The sequence below is a fragment of the Denticeps clupeoides genome, chromosome 1 (assembly GCF_900700375.1).
Source record: "Denticeps clupeoides chromosome 1, fDenClu1.1, whole genome shotgun sequence".
NCBI classification, from domain to species: Eukaryota; Metazoa; Chordata; class Actinopteri; order Clupeiformes; family Denticipitidae; genus Denticeps; species Denticeps clupeoides.
Genome location: NC_041707.1, coordinates 31,333,156 through 31,353,056, shown reverse-complemented (window position 1 = coordinate 31,353,056; position 19,901 = coordinate 31,333,156). Strand labels below are relative to the sequence as shown.

Below are 19,901 nucleotides of genomic sequence, written 5' to 3'. Positions count from 1 at the left end.
ACTTTGTTTGCACAAGTTTAAGTGGAGAAGCGTGCTGCCAGAGGGAGCACAGAGGGAGCCGCCATGCACAGCTGCACCATTGTACCTGAGGTGGGATGTCATCATGGCACATATTTAGGCAGTAATGTAGAAACTGAAACAGCACAGAGCTTTTTGGATAAATTGACCAGAGAATTACACTTTTTCACCATTGCAGTGATGAGGTGGACAGCTACAGTTTTTATACTGTGATAATGGAATGTAATAACAGTCATTTTAGAAGACGCCTCGTAAACTGTGCAGTAGTGCAACAGAATGATTGTGTGTGTGTGTGTGTGTGTGTGTGTGTGTGTGTGTGTGTGTGTGTGTGTGTGTGTGTGTGTGTGTTCAACACCACAGAGCATTTAACTGGTATGACTATGTGTGCTGTCCAGTTTCAGCAGCCATGAGCCACAGACCACAGCTCTTTATGTTGTGCTGAAGGTGCCAGAGACAGAGGACCTCAAATCGGTTTCATGATCGGCCATTTACTGAATGCTTATTTATCCTCTGGCCCCTCTCCCACTCTTTAAACTTCTTTACATTCTTTGACATGAAGTCTCAATTTTCTTGATGGTCATGTTTCCTGTGATTGGCACATTTGATCCCAGTTGAAACACAGTCAACATTAATATTTTACCTGGCTGAATATTTACTGAAACACATCACCACGTGATAAATGAATTTGTGTAAATTGGTTCTATAAGATTTTCATTAGACTGCTGTGCGAAAACTGATAGAAAATATGTAAAACTCTGGTTGCACTTTAAATCCCATTGAATGTCCATGTCTCATGAGTTTACCACCAGCTCAGTAAGTACAAGGCAAATGGACGCCTGAACAACACCACTATTACACTTGTGTTGAAGTGGGGCGGTTGCATTGGAAGGTGATTCAACTGGCATCAGGTGCCAGCGATTCTGTGGCAACCATTGTTGCCTCCTGACATAGTGTTACCACTGTTTACCACTGTTCCCAGTACACTCTGCAGGAATTTAAATGGACCCTGTGGCAGTTTAGGGGGAAGTGTGAGAAGCCCTGTGACAATCTTTCAAAAGTTTTGGCATCTGAGAGATTTAAGTGTTTTGTTTTGTTGAAGGACCTTATGATTAGTTTGACTATCGGTCCCTCTCGCTGTAGACATTTATGGACACCCCTCCATTTTGCCTATGTGTCACTGCAAATTGTCTCATGAATCATCTTTTTGTGATGTTTTGGGCCTTCTACCTGTATTTCACCTTGACAGAAGGCTGTCTGTTGACTTCCTTTTAAACTTTCCTGATGGACACTCTCTTTCACCAGAATTTCATACAGATGAACCTATGCTGCAGTTTTGGGTTTGGCCTTTGGTTACTTCCAGGCCCTGGGGTTCGACGAGGTCAGGACACTGTTGACAGAAGAGTAAGTGAATCCAGATGGCAGTTAAGTAACAGAATACCCACAACAGTAGTGACAACCACAAACAACACAGGCCTCTGAATGTCAGTTCTTGCATCTCAGTGAAACAGAGGAGAAGAAGAGAGAAGGAGAAGATTGCTTTTACTTATGGTGAGGAGAGGAATTGTGGGGGTGTGTTGGGAAAAGATTAACAGCAAAGCCTTTGACTGCTCATGATAAACCAGAAAGCCCACAGGGGTCTCAAATAATCCCTTGTGTGTTGCTTGGTGAGATAGAGTGAAGGTTAGAGTGAAGGTTCACCCCAGAGTTTACCAGGACTCCCACAATGAGGCCCGGTTCAGATTTGGTGTGGTTAGAGCTGGATGCACTGAGATTTTGCAAGCTCTGTGCTGGAGCTGGCCAATCCCGTGGTTTGAAGTTTTTTGGCAGAGCATGAGGGTCTGGGTTCCCCCACCCTGTTCTCTTGTTACTGTTCTGAGGATTGCACAGCAGGGTGGAGCTTATCTCATGTGGTTCCTCATCTGTTGACACTGAAGGCCACAAGTGTCCTATATGAAATATAACATCAGTATAATAAAACAAATATTAAGAGATAGTTATGCATGACCATGTTTTACAATATGTTAAATCTAAAATGTGTACAATTTTTGTGCAGTTTTCTATGATGCATAGGCAGCACATTGGGGACATTCTTTCACATATTGGCTATTTATATACACACACTATATTAAATATATATATATACACACACACATATGTATATATATATATTTGTACATAGCATTGAGGTTAACATGCATGGGAAAAATGCAGTCATAGTAATATTCTGTCTAGACACAATCTGTAATCTTCTTGTACATCATAAAGTCTCTGAGTCTGCTGTAAACAGCCCTTGTGTTTCCAGAGGAGTGTGAATCATCATTACTACTGGTTTGTCACCAGTCTTTGTCCTGTGTCATGTTAGAGCCGATTATACAATGTCAGTCAGTATGTTTGCACTGCAGTGTACCTCCAGTAGGTTGAGCTGTTTCTCATTTCTAATACCCTGAGCTAAATGCCAGACAGGAGTCACCAACAATAATCAAACTGTTAAGAAAACTGTTACGGCTGTCATTAAATATGACAGATCCTACAAACCATATTGAGACCCCTTCCTTTCCCTTTCTCTGTGGCTTTTAATTCAGACTGATTCACATTTTGCAAAATGTCAGAATTCTTTGTCTGAGGGGAAAGGGCTTGATAATAAAGTGAAGTGATTGTCACATGTGATACACAGCAGCACAGCACACGGTGCACACAGTGAAATTTGTCCTTTGCATTTAACTCACCCTGAGTGAGCAGTGGGCAGCCATGACAGGAGCCCGGGGAGCAGTGTCTGGGGACGGTGCTTTGCTCAGTGGCACCTCAGTAGCACCTTGGCGGATCGGGATTCGAACTTCTGATTACGGGGCCACTTTCTTAACCGCTAGGCCACCACTGCCCCGATGAGGTGTGAGATGTGTCATCTTCAACGTCTGTCTTGTCTGAGCATCTGTGTGCGAATGGCCAGTGCTGTTGGGATGTGATGGGATAATCTGGGGTTAAGAGATTATGTACAGAAGAGGAGCCAACACAAGGAGCCACATCCTGTCAGCCAACACCCAGCACCAGTGCTTGAGTGGAGACCAGGTTTTACGTGCGCTTGCCTTTACTGGTGCTGTTCTCTCTTTCTCTTTGGTAATGTTTGGATTTCCCAGATCATGTCAGTGGATTCAAGGAGATTCATGAATGTACTGTTTTTCTTTAAATATCTCTTGCTGAAACCAACATTTTTCTTTTGCTCTGAAATTTGACAAAATATTGACAGTGAAGACAGTGATGAAAAGATTTTGAGAGCTGTCACATCCAAGCAGACGAGTTCATCCATTGGAGGTACCTACCCTGCCAGGAGAACCATGATTGCCTATGTGGATTGCCTCCCAAAGGAGTCAAAGGGTAAATGCTGGAACAGGACATACTACGAAGACGAGGACGAGCTGCTGCCTCTGTTCAGCCGCAAACCCAGTGGCCTGCAGCCCAAGACTGAGGGCAGCCTTCGTCGACGCCTGCTCACGTCCAAAATCCACCAGCAGCAGGATGCCCTCTGGACGCCGAGACCCTTGGCAGGGCCATGGGCCAAAAACTCCCTACTGCTACCATCTGGGCATCAAAATTCCTCATTCATTCATTTGTGCCAGGACCACAAAGGTACAACTGTGCTTTTAACACAGTTCCTTACTTTCTTGGCTTTGTTTTTATGGGCAAAGTGGAGTCCTTGTTTCCGGTTCTTGACTGGATTACATTCAGTAGATATAGAGCTTACAGCGAGTGCAACTGAGAATCCATGCCCAGAAGTTATATTTTTGGGTGCTGATATCGCCGCTTGCTTTGCTGTCAGTCCTGTGATATCGTAGTTAAGTGTGTGTTTTTTTTCTATGTGCATTCAGGTAAACCTGGGCAAGGTGAGTCTTGTTCACGGGCAGAGGTCCACATAATACTTTTTTTTTTCTGGTTCATGTAAATAAATGCTCAGGCTTTTACTTGCTGCTAGCAATGCTTTTCTGGGTCTTGACTTGTCCCACAACATTGAAAGTGAAGTGATTGTCTTTGTGAAACAATGCAGCACAGCACACGGTGACACGGCGAAATGTGTCCTCTGCTTTTAAACCATCACCCTTGGTGAGCAGTGGGCAGCCATGACAGGCGCCCGAGGAGCAGTGTGTGGGGGACGGTGCTTTACTCAGTGGCACCAGTGGCAACCTTCTGATGACGGGTCTGTTTCCTTACCCGCTAGGGCAACCACTGCCCCTGTGGCTAACATTAACAAGTACTGTTATTGACCTTAGTTGAATCTGGGTGATGCTGAGGGGGATTGGGCAGTGAAGGCTAAGCCCTGACAAGCTCTCTTCAGACGACCAGCGTGTGAAAATCCTCTCAGGACTGTGAAGCCTGCAACGTCACTAGCAAGTCAAGTGTGGTAATTGGTCAGCTTCTCTAATGGCGCGTACCAGGCCGCCATTAGAAGTCATTAAGGATGCCATGGTGCTCTTCACGATTCTCCTGTTTTTTTTTTTTTTATGCTTGTAGCATTGTAGAAGCATTTTTCACCCGAAGGTTAAAACAACAGACCACATTAAATGGTCATTTAGCTGGCTGATTCACTCTGAGCGTATGCGATGGTAAACGGTGCCAGTTTCTTTAATTACTTTCAAAGAGGCTTTGCGGTTCAAGCAGCTGTTGAGCATGTCCGTCAGACTCAAGCTCTCCTACTGCACCGCAATCTGCTCTGCCTCAGGGACCTCATCCATCTGCTTACAGTGAGAACATTACCAGCTTTCCAATGTCCTATATAGATGCAGGCATGTAAGGAAAAGTGGACATGTGCAGACATGATTTATTTTCGGGACATACAAACATCTCCATAGCTTCTGTTCTCTGAGCTTTGAAATATGTTTTATAAATTGTTTCATAGCAAGCAATAAGAAGGGCATGCGTATATTATTTTCAGCTATTGTAAGAAAATGAAATTTCAATAATAATTGTTGTCCTCTCTACCTTAATGCAGAATTTCCATTATTTTAACAGCTTTGCAATAATGTTTTGTCCCACACAAGGACATTTCTACATTTCCCTAAAGGTTTTAATGGTGTTGTCACAGATGGGCTGGACATGGCATGAAGGAGGACGCATTCGCACGATCACAGGACAGGGGTTTAATACAAACTTCACGAGACAGGGGAACATCTACACGCACAATGATCCGACGGCAAACAGACACGAACAGGATAGTTATATACAATTATATAAATAGACAGCAGGTGAACACGATCAGGGAACATTACACGAGACGAACATGAAACTCCGGTCCGGATTCCGGATCCGGAGTAACCCCTGCCGGTCCGGATCATGACAGGTGTATTTAAAAAACTGTCCACAAACTAAGATACTAAGATTACTCAAAACCAGTCTTACTGCATGAAACCATTCTTGATTTATTCATAAAGTATTCCATAATTTTAAACAGCACTTCCAGTTCTTACCTTAGGATGGCAGAAGTGATACCAAATCATTAACAGAAAGGATGGACTTGAGACAAATCTGTCAACCAAGAAATGCAATCTTCAATGTGCCGCAGGCACATTGCAGTCTGATCTTCAATGTGCAGTCTGCAGTCTGATCTTCCACTCGAACAAAAGTCCAAGCTGAAACAAGGCCACAAGCCATTAGGCCGAAATTGCACAAGCTGTAGATGCATGCAGGTGTCCTGCTACAGACTACACACTGCCTGTGTGCTCTGTAGTCTGTGCTGCCCTATATAATAGATTGCATGATTTATGATAGATTACACATTTTGCTGAATTCTACAGCATTCTTTATTGATGCATGTATCTACATAGGCCGTCAACTGTCTGCAGCCACACTGACAGCAGTAGCACTTCTAACCCCGTGACCACCAAGCTCGCGGACATGGACCCTAACACTGAGCAGCTGACATGATTGGCTGCTCAGCGAGTGTTTCTTCTGTTGCCAGGCTGTTGTTAGGGACAAAGCACCCAATGAACAATGAGCTGCAGCTAAAAAGGAAGTGGGTCATACTGCATTCTGCACGTGCATGTACTGAACAGGATGAGAACTAAAAGAGCAGGAATGTTAATGCAGATTTGGTTTCGCCATTTGGTGATCCACAAAATCCACATTTGGAAGTTTAGGAAGAGAATTTTTTCGGTCCTTAAGTCATGCAAAGGTGAAGTTTGGTGGAAGTTAGAGATACTAGAAAACTGTAAGTGAATCTATTAAATAGTGTTGCAGCGCTCACTTGAATTCCTCAATAGCACTAGATATTCTTCTTTCATTTCTTCTCATATCAGGATTTTCTTGAGATTAAAGAAGGCTCAAGAGTTCTTCCACACTTTTCTCAATGACAGAGGGTGAAGTACAACCTGGCAGCCCTCCATCCCTTTCAGCGCTTCAGCCAGGCGTGTCCCAGAAGGCCTCTCCGTGCTCGTTTTCACTGGCGCTGGCCCACTTATCTGACACACATACTGGCACACTTTAGGGCTTACAGTCGGGACAGACAATTCATAGATCAATATCCTACACAGAAGGCAGACGACATGATTTATTATTCATAGTGGCTGTCTGTGGCCTGGTCCCGTGGGTCTCAGTCTCACTGAGACGTGTGTGGCTACCTTTGCCAGCAATCCCCTCCCAAAGCCACCCTGGTCATTTCTATTGCTGTCCCTACGTAGGAAAGGTTCATGAGTGCAAAGGAGCAGTGCATGCTGGGATTGGTGCAGGGTTCTGTATATGGGCTTTGCTGTTTGATTTCAGGGCTGCTGACACTGCTGCTTTGCGACGCTGCACTCTGAGGTAATTCTATAGTTCCCCCGGCCGCATCCACGCAGAGGTGTGGCTGCAGAGCGCCGCAGTGCCGGAGGTGAGGCTGACCTTCTGGCAGAGTCACTGCCTCCTCGCCTTTCATTCTTCCTCTCTCACTTTCTCTCTCTTCCCCTTCAGCATAGCTCCTTACATTGCCCTCTGTCATGCTTTTCTGTCTCACATTTATTTGCGCTAGTGGTGAGAAAGGGTTAATTTATTTGCTTTCCTGATGGAAAATGTCTGTGATATCTGGAATACTAATAAATAAAACAAGTCATATTCTGTGTGATGATCGATTACAATCCATTAGGGAATTTGTATTCTATTTTATAATATTTGCAAAGTGACCATTCTCATATTTATTGTTTTAAATATGTCATATTCAGGAATATTGTGTAAACGAATCCAGGAAATGAGATACAGGAATTCGCCGGCTCTGACATCAAAGATGCATGTCGTAGATACATTTACATCTCGGAAGTCGGACACAAGGAACCACTGACTCTGGCCAAGTCTGAGTTAAGGCCGGCATGTTTGGAGGGTTAATTTGTGTTGTGCAGCCAGGAGATTAATTTACAGCTCCCATGGTAACTGAATCTGCATGCGGTCAGTTCACACAGCAGTGAGGCTCTTGCCTGCCCGTAAATGAGAGTGGCTGTAACAAAAAATCAAACACACACGCGCGCGCACACACACACACACACACAGTCTCATGCTGTGACTACAAGCACATGTTGCTACATTTACATTTACATTTGTACATTTACAACGTGATTCCATGTTACCATCAATGAAGTGATCAATTCTGGTTCACTAGGAACCCCAACTATGAATACAATCTTTTATTCACTATGTTGTAGTTTCTATACATAAGTCAGACAATAAGAAGGTTACAAGTTAATCTAAATATTCTCTAAAGAGAATATGTCTGCTATGTCTGGCGTTTTCATTTCCAGACCCATATTGTGCCTAGTGTGCGTTAATCTATCCATTTCGGCCCGTTTTGTCTCCAGAGGGAAGAAGAATTGTTTCATTTGTTCATGGATGCCTTCATTAGTGAAGTAGGTGTGTATCACTGTGGGGAACAGGTCCACCCTTTACCCAGGGGCAATGTTATTACTGACATTTATCTAAGTTAATTGTTTTTAACTGTCGGTGCTTGTCCCGAAACTCAGACAGTCTTATATTTAATTCCACTGCTTTTCTGTGACTGCTTTTGCCTGAGTGTGGTTCTTGGGGTTATATATTCTTCATTATACATAATGGAATAAAAATATGTTTCCAGCATTTTACTAAAATTAAGAATCCTTTATCACCTTTTTCTGTCATGCTGGGGTTGGCATGTGGGATAAAGGTGTCTCTGACAGGCGAGTAAAGAAGGGTGTTTTAGTGGAATTCGATGGATGTTGCTGGGGGAAAACAGCTCAATTGTGTGGGAGATGATGGGCCTGGGTGATACAATTTTCCAGATAGAGGTTTTTAGTAACATGGATTTTCTTTAATAGAAAAATTATAGGATGAGCTGGTCTTATTTTTTTAACTATTGATTTTGAAGAGGTTTTATGTATGTTTATGCTTAACTTCTTTGGTAAATTTATAGATAACAACACTGATATTTAGATATAGATTTTTTTCAAACATATATTTTGAAAAAAACTATATTGAAAACGCATTTTCAGTATAGATTTTTTATACTTGCCAGAAAAAGCTCTTTAACAGTATATAGTTAAGATTCATCACACTGAGCTAAACTCAGCTCCTTCTGTTGCATTGATGCTGGAGCGAGAGTAAACTGAAGTATGTTACCCTACTGAGTAACATATTCTGACTGAAGTGTTTACCGGATTTATTTCCTGTAACCATAATTCAGTCTTTTCATGCAGCCTCAATGCATGCCCTGTCTTGCCGCTAGGGAAGGGAATGTAATGAAGCAACACTAAAATTATACTAAATCTCTCTTCGTTCAGGCAATGGAGGAAGGCTGGGCTTTAAATGTAGATCTTCCCTTAAGAACATCCCTTTTCAGGTTGATGTACATAATGATGGAGGAATCTCGAACCTCTACTGGGCCTTTTGGGACCCTGCCTTCATTATGGAGCTCTCCTGTTCTCTGGCCTGCTCTTTCAAAGAGCTTTATTGTCCTGTGGCTTTTCATTAGGTGCCTTCACACAAGCACGGCCTACAATTCGCTGAAAGAACATTAATCCACAGGATGAAAGTTATACAGTTCTATGGAGATGAATTCGGGGGAAAATGTTTTGAAATAGTCACAAAATATTCAGCAGATGACAGGTTAGCAGGGAGGGTAATGACATTTTTTTTGCTGTGTGAAAAGGCTGAAAACCTCCACTTTGCATTGGCTAGATCTCGCAGACCACAGGCCCCAGCTGAGTCCAACTCCAGGAGGGCTTCTGTCCTCATTATTTCAGGGTTTTTCTGGAGATGTGAAGGACTGCAGAGGGGCCACTGGAAGCTCTGGTGAGTGCCAGGCTGGGAACACTATGGTGGGCATAATGGGACGTGAGCACTAAGAAGGCTGTAATCCTCTGAAAGGGAGTTTATAAGAGGGATCAGCATGAAGACCACTGTGTATTTCTCTGTTACTTCACTCTCAGGGGCTGCTGAGCACCATCAACCATAAGTATGATAAATAATTGTCATAATAAAATGATAGATTTGTGGTCTTGGTTTATTTCATGCTGTTTTGGTTCTGAACTGTAGAAACTGGGTTAGCACAGTTGCAGAGATTGTACAGACTTCCATACAGTGTGGAACTGGATCACCACAATGAAATATTGCTGAGTAGGGAATGGTGTGTGAACGAAGCAACCCGTGACTGTCATTAGACTCTAAGCCCTGCTGTGAAGTAGAATGTGTTGAAACCCTGCTGGAAATGGGATTTTGTTACCGTAGCTCAGGCACTGGTGATGTCTTCAGACATTTTCCATCCTTTACTGCAAATAATTACCCAAGTATGAAAAACTTTGATTGTGTGTATCTACTAGTATCATGTTCATGAGCACCAGAAACCAAATATTCACGCTGTCTTATGAAAACAGTACAAAGTAGTGCATGCAAATCCATGGGGTATCTCAGAACTCCAAATGGTACCAGTGTGAATGTAACACATCCCTCATGACAAGACTAAGAAGAATGATGGGTTAAAAGTAAAAGTCCATTTGCTTGTCGGACATAAACAAAATTATTTTTGTGATGTACCAACGGTGACTAATTTGCACTTAACTTATGCCATGCAATTAGAATGTCAATTGACTGTGTGTGTGTGTGTGTGTGTGTGTGTGTGTGTGTGTGTGTGTGTGTGTGTTTGATTACAGACGCATGGTTTCCCTCTTGTTTTTGAGCTCAGGTGACATTTTTTTACGGGTCACTACTAAGGTGCTTGAATCCAAAAGGGTTGTCGTTATTCCACAGAGCCGCTTCTTTAATTAATTCAGCAGTTGCTGAATAATAGAGATCCCCTGAGTTGCACAGGTTAAAGCAAACTCTTTCATCCTGACATGCACACGTCTCCAAGGTGCCCAGGGTGTGCAGCGCAGGCCCGCAGTGTGAGCATGGAGAATCCCCTCTGCAAACTCTAATAAAAGGACTGAAAAGACAGAGGCGGTGGGAGGGAGGGTCGGCTGCACGCTGGCGTAAAAACCTCGGCCGATTGTAAAAAAAAAAAAAAAAAAGCATGGCAGGGTTCCAAGCATGCAGGTTATGGCAAAAAGAAAAGGTCCGCTTAGGTGTGAAGTTGTGGCCACGCTGGGGTGGCTGCAGTTGTGGGGCGAGTAGACGCATAGCGAGCGAATGTGACTGTCAGCAGAGGATGGGGGGGGTCGGTGCAGCTGCGCTCTTTCAGTCTGAGCAGAGAGAAGCTGAACTGAAACGCTGGATCCATGGATCCTCACGGGAGCGGGGAGTGGAGAGAGAGAGAGAGAGAGAGAGAGAGAGAGAGAGAGAGAGAGAGAGTGAGGGAGGCACAGAGGGGCACTGGGGGTAGAGTCAGTGCGTTGCATCTCTCCCTTCCCTGCCTCTCCTCCTCACCCACATGCAGGACTAAATGCCGCAACATCTCCTCGTTTTATTTCTTTTCACACTTGATTCATCGGAGACCACCCGGAAGAATGGTGTTCATCGGCACCACGCTCAAGTCTGTGATTAAATACTTCAGAAGAAAGGGTGAGCGCCTCTCCTCCCGTTTTTTTTTTTTACATTTTTTTATCCTTCACTCACTGCTTTGCTGCGATGTGGCTGTGGATGAAACACTCCCACTCAAGGTCACACTGCAGCTCTTTTTCAACTCTCTCGCCTTAAACGGCTGGGTGCGCGTGCCTTTTTTCCTGTGGGTGGCGGGCCGAGGTGATCTTCACAACTTGCATGCGCCAGGTCATCTGATGAGCGCTTGATGTTCACCGCTGCTGAGAGGAGCGGCGCTCGGTTAAATCTCTTTCTTGCCATCAAAGGCTGCACATTCTCCCTTCGTAGTAATGACCTGCTCCCGGGACTTTCTGTTTCTCTGTATTTGAAGTAATGCCTTTTATTGATCCTTGTGATTCATAATTTATAGCTTTTAGACTTTCTGTTTCTTTCTCTGTTCCATTTGCTTTGTTCATATTTTTCTTTGCTTAATTAACCAAATTAATCACCCAGTAGAACCGACTTTAAGGCTTTTTTTCTGAGGATGAAAATGAAAATCATCTGCACCCATAAAATTATCTCCAGCTCCAGGACCCTGATCAGACACTTTTATTCTATAGACGTCCATCATCCCTTGTTGTCCCATCCCACGGTTATTCTGCTGTATTCCCACAGCGGGTCAGTCACTGCTACCAGGTCACCTTGAGCTGTCCTGGACAGAATTGGGCATTTCTTATGAACTGGTCTTAACCTGTATTTTTTGGTCACCAATTTTAGCCACCAACACTGCAAACGGAAAAGAGAAACTGCAGTTTGCTTCAGGCTTGTCTGCCGAGGCATTTCTGGGTAGCATTTCTGTTTCTATGGTAACTATGGTTTAGAAAATGCAGTTTTTGGGGGGTTTTTTTGCAGATTAAGTTAGGAGGCACTTGTAATCAAATCAAGAGCTTCAGGCACGAGTGTAGGAGAGCTTTTTTGTTTTTGTCTCCATCCAAACCTTTCAGAGGCTCTTGAGGGTGTGACAGATGCCAAGTCATTCCTCTCACACAGCTGGTACTAGTGCAAAAGCTACTTGTCACCATTTACACAACGTAGTCGTGAATTTAAAAAAAAGAACAGAACAGCCTTAGGGAAGCTGGCCATGAAAAAGATTTTACGAATTATTCAGCTCTGACCGAATAATTGAGCTGGGTAGTGTTGTTTTGTGAAAGATAGAAATAAATGGTTGCAAAAGATTCTGACAGGGCAACAATGGATTTCCCATTTTCTCCAAGTCTAATGAGTTGTTCCATGGTTTGTTGTGTGCCTCATACAATTTCTGTGTTTTTTGTTTTAGGGTAGGGCAAGATAAAGTAAAATTTCTGGCATATATTATGTATATATTCGTGTAGAAATTGAATATGCTTTACATAGTTTAAAAAGCCAAACATATATTTGGACATTTTGTGGCCCAGCTGTGATCAATCTTGTTCACCTACGTCCTGTTTTCTTTGTAATCCCACAGCCGTGTCCAGCCTTGACGATGAGAGCAAGTGGACAGTCCACTACACGGCCCCCTGGCACCAGCAGGAGAATGTCTTCCTGCCCGGAAGCCGGCCAGACTGCGTGGAGGACCTGCACCGGCAGGCGAAGGTCAACCTGAAGAGGGTCCTGAGAGGTGAGGACCTCATCGTCCAGTCTGATGAAGTATGATGTACTCCCAGATGAACCCAACTCTCCATTATGCATTTTGGACCCTTATTAGTCAATTTAGTGACTCGTTGTTCCATCTTTAAGATATCAAAAAATAGTATGATGCACTAAATCCTCAAAGCACAGAACTTTCCATTTTTCTCCAGTTTACGGTTCCCACATTGATGTTCGGTTGTGTTCTGCACTTCTAAATGAGCTTCAAAGTTTCAGTTTGCACTTTAAATGGGCCCATAACAGGACACACACGCCACACAACGGGGACATACACTTGTCACACTCAATAGAGGGTCATAGCGAACCGGCCGACCTCTGTGTGTTCTATAGCCACAATCTGAGGAAGACGGCTGGCAGGTCGCGGCATGTTCACCTGGCCTCTGGAGACCTGGGACACTCTGCATTTCCTAATTAGCCGAGTTGTTTTGATCCAGCTGCCGCTGGTGTGTCCGTCTCAGCCTGTCCTCTTTGTCCTTGAATGTTAATGTGCTTCATGCATGCTTTGCGAAGGGTCTGTGTTTGACAGCCTGTCACTGCAGCAGCGCACGGCAGATGGCCCACAGGAAAAGATCCTGGTGGTTGTCCAGTGTCTTTTCAATGCCAGCATCATGGCTGTCCTAAGGTTTGGCCAAAACAACTAGGAAAAGAATGTTTCCCGCTCAACCTTTTTTTGAAATCAGTTTTTTCAACACGTTGTCCTGTGATAACATCAGCAATATGATATACTGTTCATCTGTGGTCTTCACTAGATGGATGGTTGGTTGCCAGTTTTAGTGCCTTTGTACTGTATGTTGGTGCCAAAGTTAAACATGTCAGGTGGCCACAGAGGCCTAAGTACCTTATGTTGTGGTTTTAGGACCAATCCGTTGCACGTGCACAGGCTCACTGACCAAAGGAGCCTGGTGACATACTGACCCACACTAACACAGGCTTGAGTCATTGCCAGAGCAGTGGCTCCTTACAGGACTGAAGCCAACCAGGCCATTTAGAGTCAGAGGTGGGATTGGTCTCTCTTTCTTTGTCGCTTTCTTTCTTTTTTCCTCTTGAATAAACATGTTATTTGAAAAACTATGTAAGTGTGATTAATAAGGTTTTTGAAAACTTTTCGAAAAGCCTATACACTTGTCAACTGCATAAATATTCTCATTGGAATTTCTCTCTCCCCCCTACTCTCTCTGTTTCTTTCCCTCCTTTTCTTAACTGAGCTTTAGGTCAGTAGGCTGTATTATGGCTTCCTTGTTTATGTGATAATGTTACGAGTTGTGTGTAGAGGACCGGCACCCCCAGGCCTTGGAGAATCAATGTCAGCTCTGCAAGAGATCAATGGTGTATCACTATACTGCACATTGTTTTAGAACAGAGTTGAATTTCAGGCCTGTAGCGGATCTGCGTCTGATGTGATCACATGATCCGCACACACTGGGTCAAATCTAGTATCAGCCACTCTCAATCCAATTGCCAAGCCCTTTTCAGCCCAGCCAGTCAGTCGTTCAGCCGGTTCTCAGGTCACATGGGAAGAGAGATATTTGTGCAGATTCCATGCTATACAGTTCTGTTATAGTTCTGTTTTGATTTACCTTGGGTTTGACAGAACATTCAGACTGCTGCTCCAGAGATGTGAATAGGGACTCATCATCTGCTGGATTCTGCTGCATCACCAGTGACAATAAGTTCTAGTGTGGGACCACAGATCTCTCTTCAGGGAAGAGTAGAGGTTTTTCTATTTTAATGACCATAATGATGATTAAAAAAAAACATTTAGCACAGAAAATATGACTAGCACAAATTGGTCTGTTCAAGCGTGTAACGTCTTTATTTAGTATCATTATTTCCATGGGAATTAAATTTCCACGCCACATTAACACATTAAAAAGCCTTTTATGAAGAAAACTGCTTATTTCAGCCGCATGCGGATTAGGGGGGTGGACGTCACGCCGTTCCTCCTCTCATGCACCGTGCAATGAGAATGAGTGGCACTGCGCAAAAGATGAGGTAATTATTTCATGCCTTCTTCAGTGATGGTGGGACAGAATGCAGGGGGGAATGAATTAGGTTACATGGAGTTGACATGAATCGATCCGTCTGTGCTAGTTGTGCCCCAGTTGTTGAACAATTATCACCAAAATATTGACCGTTAATATGCATTGTATCAGTCTGCTATTCTCAAGATATTATGGATGCCAGGATGGCGTATAATGTTCTTTTTTATGATGAGCATTATGTTGACGCCTGCTTGGTGCATCATTGTTGAACATGATGCACCAGTGTTGTGCCATATTCAGCACCTCTGCACTCATAAACACCCTCTTCACACATATGCTTTTTACACTGCAGAATGTCCAGCAGATCAGAATGGCTTTCCATCTGGAGAAACAGATGTTTTACCCAAGGGCATGCATTGTGGTTCGGAAAAAATTCTCCAGATATTTCAAAATGGCTAATGTGTGCTTCGGTTAACATCACCTGTCATCACATAGCTGAGATGTTTTCTAAAGTTTGCATGCTAACCAGCTAACCTATGCCCAGGGAGTCTTGTAAATACCAATACACGAAGAGGCGATAGCGAGTTACTTTGCTGATAAAGTGCCTTCTTTAATAGGATATGTCTCATTTAGGTTTGCCAACATTTTCGACCCCAAATGCAGGACACTTTCTTGCAGGTATGTGCGCAGAGCAGCTGAGCTCCACTAGGCGCCCAGTGTAAAGGTCGTGTATTGGCAAGGCAACTGGAGCACTGCATTATGGGATCTGTAGTTTGTGTGTTATCAGTGCTACTTATCGGGCCATAGAAATAGATCTATATAAAGTGATCTGGCTGGATGTGGCTTGCGCACCGCGAGATTGAAACCCCTGAAATGGTCTATAGCCCGTGCTTACAGTAGTCTAGTATTGGCCAACAAGGCCGTGATTGGAATGAGGGACTGGAGCTTCCCCGGATGGGGCAAATCAAAATCACCCATATTCCGGGATGTCCCTGACAATACGGGACGGTTGGCAAGCCTAGTCTCAGTTCATTCACCAAGTCCTTGGGAAAATGCTGTCTATGAATGTCTGGCCTTTGTGGACCATACTATTGAAGACTGCAGCCTTCCAGCTTTGTTAATTGAGGTGATATATGCTACAGTTAATTACCATCTCTCTAACTGTAACATTTCTGCCGTACACAGTGCAAACAACTTCATTAGAGTTTTTTTTATCTCTTTTATCTGAAACATTTGGTTTTCTAATGTTAGCTTTCTAATGATATACCTCAATCTCTGCCAGGCTGTCTAGCGGACCACGCAGAAATAATAAAAATCCTTTATGATTTTATCTACTGGCTATTGTATTGACTATTGGAATTTCCCTCAGACACACTTTCCCAACTTTCCCCCCAAATCTTACAAATTGTGGATTTTAATCAACTCTCCACACTACTTGACTCTACCCCTCTTGTCATATTTGCCATTTGACTGATTATGCTATCAGCCAGGCTCTTATAAATTATTCATAACACATTTGCCACTCCTTGTGCACCTGATTAATGCCAGCTATGGCATGAATGCTCACTAACATGCTAGGTTGTGAGAATACACACCAAGTTCCGACCTGTCCAAGGGAATATTCAGAGAGTTGTTCCTTGCATTTTTTTGGGTATGAAATTGCTTCCCGCAGGCATAAAATGCCATCTTCCAACCCCCACCCCTCTTCAAGCCTATGCAGAGAGACCAATTGCTTTGCTCTGCCATCTGCCAGGAAAGGTTGTTCTCACCCTTATTTCCTGAGGTGAACTGTTCACGGGAGCTGTGGGTGGCACTCCTTGCAAGACCAGACAATCTGTCAGTCCCCAGCTCCTACATCCTACTTGGGGTCTTTTAATACCCAGAGTGGATCCAGACTGCTTTAATCCTGGCATGCTTTCTCCAAGAATCTCAACCTTGACACTCAAATAGTGTGTGTCAGCACTTTAATTTAACACCTTTATCAGACATATTTGAAGCATTTCATGAAAAATCAAGGAGTGTCTCTAAGTAAAATTCATAAAATTTATGCCAGACCAAAAATATATTTGTCTTTTTCAATATGAAATGGTTACATAAGTAAGTAGCATAGCTGAAGTGGACAATGTTCATGATGTGTCCTTCAAAAATGAGTAACACTATAACATTTTTTTTTTTTATCAGAATGTGACAAGCTGGAGAAGGATGGCTCTCACAGTTCTCAGTACTACCACCAGGACCCAGGCTTCTCCCACTCCAGCTTGTCCGACAGCAGCCTGCTGCACCATCAGGACAATGAGAAGAAGGTAATCTCTACCCTCACCCACGTTGGCTGTGCTCTGTCATTTAACAGAAGGCAGAGAATTACCAAAGCCTTAAGTAGGTGCATGTACAGCTAAGGTCAGCCTGTCAGTGCAGACATTCTGCAAAGCTGATAGTCCAGGCCTTCAGTTTGCTTTATCTTTATAGAGCTTCCAGCATCCAGCTCAACAAAAATAATCTATTCAAACTGTTAAGTTTCTTCATAAATATTCAGGAGCTGTTAAAGTGTTGCACAAATAACATTAGAATACACAATGTCACCATTATAGATGTGTCTTAAGACTAGATGTATGCATATGAAAAGAAAGTATTTCCCAGAATTCCTAATGATCACTAGGGTGGACTGTAATACAGTAATTCAAGACTGTTTTGGGAAGAAACAAAAAGTGGGTCATCACATCACATGACAAAACTAGGTCAGACATTTGTAAGAAGGTATTTGTAAGAACTGGTCCATGTCTACTTTAACATGTAGCCTGTCGCCACTCATTATCCCATCTTGGGAATTAATGTGACCAATTTTCATTACACACACAGTATGTTACTACACATGTTACTACACATGTCATTGCTAAAGCCATCTTTTTCTCCGGAGGAAATTTATGTAAACTGAAATTTACAAATTTGCATTTACATAAGTAACCATTGCTTTGTTTAAAGCCATGATATCTGTAATGTGATCAGGCATAATTGATATAATTCTGTATCCAGTGGCAGCCTTGGATTACTGTTTTACATTAAAATGACAAATGTCTGATTCAGAGGACATCAAGGTAAATCATTTATATGACTATGTGATTGAAAAGTAATTATTCAAAATGATTCTTGAGAACATGTCTATTCATTGTCTTTATCACAAGCTTTTATGCATTTTTTTGCCCTTTTGCCACCATTTGTTATGAAAGAACATGCAGAATCTCACATTTCATTGTTATTTGAATTTAATTAAACTTACACAATTTAACATTTGGATGCCAAGTAAATTCAAGTTCACAATTCATCCAGTTGTTGTCTTGTACTGACATCTAATGGGGACAATGGAAACTACATAACTATTTGACTAGAACCCAAGTTCTTGTGTAACTGTAATGACTAGAAAAGTCCACTAGAGATCACTTAAAGAACCGTTTCAGACTTATCTTCTTTTCCTCCCCTTTTCATCCTATCCTCAACATCCAGCGGTCTAGTGTTCTAGACTGTCTGAATAAGTCTTGCTTTGCACTCTGCTGTCATTTGAAATCTTGGAGAAAAAAGGTACTGGCTAGTTAGACTATATTAGACTATCTATCTATGTAGTTGCGTTATTATGCATTTGCATTGTGCTAGAAACCTCATAGCAATATTTCAATAGCTTTAGAATTTTTTTTGTTTCATTGAACACTAACATTACTGATACTCATTTGATATTATCTGGAAATTTAGATTATGGGAAATCATTTAACTCACAAATATGTTGATTCCTAATCTCAGGCAATAACTGGTAAACTGTTACTTAGTTAGAATGTTTCCTCTGCCAATTTGCTGGTTGTGATGCCCAGTCCTCAGTTTCGTCCCCTGAGGAAGAGCTGCTGGTTTATTCCATGAGGCCAAGGACACCAGTGATTGAGGAAAGCTGCGACAGCAATGGCTACACCAGCTGGACCAAGAGTCTGCCCCTTCCCACTCCGGAGGAGAAAATGAGGCAGCAGGCCCAATCGGTGGTCAGCAACATCATCCCCATTAACGTCACAGGTAGGGTCAACTAATTTACACAGCAGGTCAACTAAGTTACACCAAGATGCAACTTTGACATTGTGCAGCTAAAGTTGAATGTGGACCTTGAAAAGATTCATTTGATGTAATGAATCTTATAGTGCTAATTAATGTTAATATTTCAGCTTGCTTCTTTTGCATCATTTTACATCTATTAGTTTTTTGTTATGTCTTGCATGGATGTAGAGTCATGCAGCAGTAACAACCCGTTTACTTGCTCAGGCGAAAACTTTGACCGCCAGGCCAGCTTCCGCCGCTCCCTCATTAACACTGACACTGTGATAAGACGCACCAAGAAGGTTAGAAGGAGAAAGACCATAACAGGGGTTCCTGACAACATCCAGAGAGAATTAGGTATGGTTTTTGGCAATGTGTTGCTCTGACTAGTACAAATGAGCTGTATGTTTCAGACACACATGTATTTTAAACATATACATGAAATGAACTTTTTACCCTTTACCCATATATGCCATGCCACCCCATTTACACTGTGGTTTTATGTTTCATGTTCATTATCATATCTGAGACTGAAAAAACATTTTTGCATCATACTGCTATTTAATTCATGTATCATTCATGTATCATGTAACATATGTGTGTGTGAATCAGATACCAAAAAAAAACAAAAGCACACAAAATTGTTGTAGTTATCATGATCCATCTCCGTGCAGCCATCAAAAGATTTGTTGTTCAGGCGAACAAAACAACTAACTCTGAACGGAGAAGACATGACTACTGAAAGGATAAGCAGGATCTTCCATGTACTTTCCCTAAACATTTAAAGCACACTGTGCAGAAATCATTTTCAGTTTTTCATTGCTTTAGTCTTTATATTACCAATTATATTACCATATATTCCACTAAAATTCATTTTATTTTCCACTATAAATAACTTTTCTCCCTATTGTTCCAGTCATGAAAAGTAGGCAAGACCACATTTAAAAGGATTGCTTGTGTCTTTCACTGCCAAAAGATTCCATGTTCTGCTACTTGAACTTCAGTTCTGTGTTTACACATGCGCAGTGTGACAAACCTCACAAACGGGCGACAAAACTAATTTTTCTATTTTGCAGATTTAATCGAAGACACATTTTCCGTTTTTTTGTATCCGATTCACAAACACATAACAAAAAACAGACACTTTTCCATAATTTTGGATTATCAATAGAAAATCGTCAGAATGAATGATACACAGATTTCTATGTAGAT

At 42.5% G+C, this 19,901-nt stretch overlaps 1 protein-coding gene across 9 annotated transcripts in view; it reads left to right on the top strand.

The window, feature by feature from the left end:
* Positions 1–19,901, top strand: part of nhsl1a (NHS-like 1a) — a 46,772-nt gene that overhangs the window by 19,359 nt on the left and 7,512 nt on the right. For 2 of the 9 annotated variants that reach the window (XM_028977374.1, XM_028977450.1), the window contains exons 1-6: positions 3,026–3,642; positions 12,458–12,610; positions 16,803–16,924; positions 18,120–18,194; positions 18,479–18,671; positions 18,915–19,046. In XM_028977374.1, coding sequence (XP_028833207.1) covers positions 3,351–3,642; positions 12,458–12,610; positions 16,803–16,924; positions 18,120–18,194; positions 18,479–18,671; positions 18,915–19,046 — 967 coding nt within the window. In that variant the 5' untranslated portion in view covers positions 3,026–3,350. Of the gene's footprint in view, positions 1–3,025; positions 3,643–10,840; positions 10,996–12,457; positions 12,611–16,802; positions 16,925–18,119; positions 18,195–18,478; positions 18,672–18,914; positions 19,047–19,901 lie in introns of those variants that run through there. The other 7 variants (XM_028977393.1, XM_028977430.1, XM_028977383.1 and 4 more) reach the window with 6 other exon arrangements.